At 49.2% G+C, this 1,101-nt stretch overlaps 1 protein-coding gene across 1 annotated transcript; it reads right to left on the reverse strand.

Moving 5' to 3' along the window:
• Window positions 1-320: 320 nt before the first annotated feature.
• Window positions 321-744, reverse strand: Krtap1-5 (keratin associated protein 1-5). Its single transcript, NM_001025135.2, has one exon. It carries the CDS (start codon window positions 687-689, stop codon window positions 321-323), a length of 369 nt encoding a protein of 122 aa, NP_001020306.1. The 5' UTR covers window positions 690-744.
• Window positions 745-1,101: the final 357 nt, after the last annotated feature.

Below are 1,101 nucleotides of genomic sequence, written 5' to 3' on the forward strand. Positions count from 1 at the left end.
TGCAGATTATTCTTAAGGAAATATTTTCCAGGATTTTGACAATTCTCAATCCTGAAAGGGTTTCACATGCACAATATCCAGAACAATTTGGTGGTCAGCCTGTGGATTCTGAGCATTTCTGGATCCACTGTAGAGGGTTGAGATATTGATTATAGAACAGACCGGGACAGTGCTGTGATGCACCTGTACTCTGAGGCCTCATGAAAGACAGTGAAGTAAAGGTTGAAGAACTTGCTACTGGTCCAGGGTTGGTCAAGGAGATGCACAGTTCAAGAATACCATGATCTGGGCAGTTGGATATCTGGCTCTTAATAGGTAGATTAGCAGCAGTAGCAGCAGCAGGCTGGACGGCAGCAGGACTGTCCACAGTAGGATGGACGGCAGCAGGAGGCCTGGGCATGGTGCAGCTGGCAGCAGGTTGGGGGTATACAGCTCACCACACAGCAGGGGGGCAGGGAGGTGCCCTCCACGCGGCAGTCAGGGCGGCACCATCTAACACGGTAGTTCACGGCTCCACTGCCACCCTCTAGGCCATAGCCAATGCCACCCCCAATGCCATAGCCTGTCTCACAGCAGCTTGGCTGGAAGCAGCTGGTCTCACAACAGCTGGGCTGGAAGCAGCTGGAGCCACAGGTGCCACCAGTGGAGCAGGTGGGAAAGCCACAGAAGCTAGTAGAGCAGCAGGCCATGGTGTCAGGAGTTGATTGGATGTTGAGTAGGTTGGATGAGTTTCTGTGTTTGAGTGCAAACCTGAGCATGGGGCCCTTTATATAGTCGAGCGAGTGGCTGTTTATAAAATTCTTAACATATTTTTCTTGTTTTCGTTGAAATTTGTTCCTCAGTGGTCCTCTGATTGGCTTCCATTGAAATACTGTGACATATTATGGGGATGGTTTTGTTTTATAAGGTCGCTGTGACTCGTTCTATTGGCCACATACTCTTTAGAGTCGTGTTTGTGGTTTCCATGTTCAAAGAGTCTTCTCACTGTAGGTTAGGGCAACGCCCTGATTCTGAATAGTTGTCATGCCACTTGGCCCATCCACCCAAACCCCTAATGCAGAAGGCAATTGGGTCTTTTCAAGAATGACTTTTCTCTCTTGC

Source organism: Rattus norvegicus, chromosome 10 (assembly GCF_036323735.1).
Source record: "Rattus norvegicus strain BN/NHsdMcwi chromosome 10, GRCr8, whole genome shotgun sequence".
Lineage (NCBI taxonomy): Eukaryota > Metazoa > Chordata > Mammalia > Rodentia > Muridae > Rattus > Rattus norvegicus.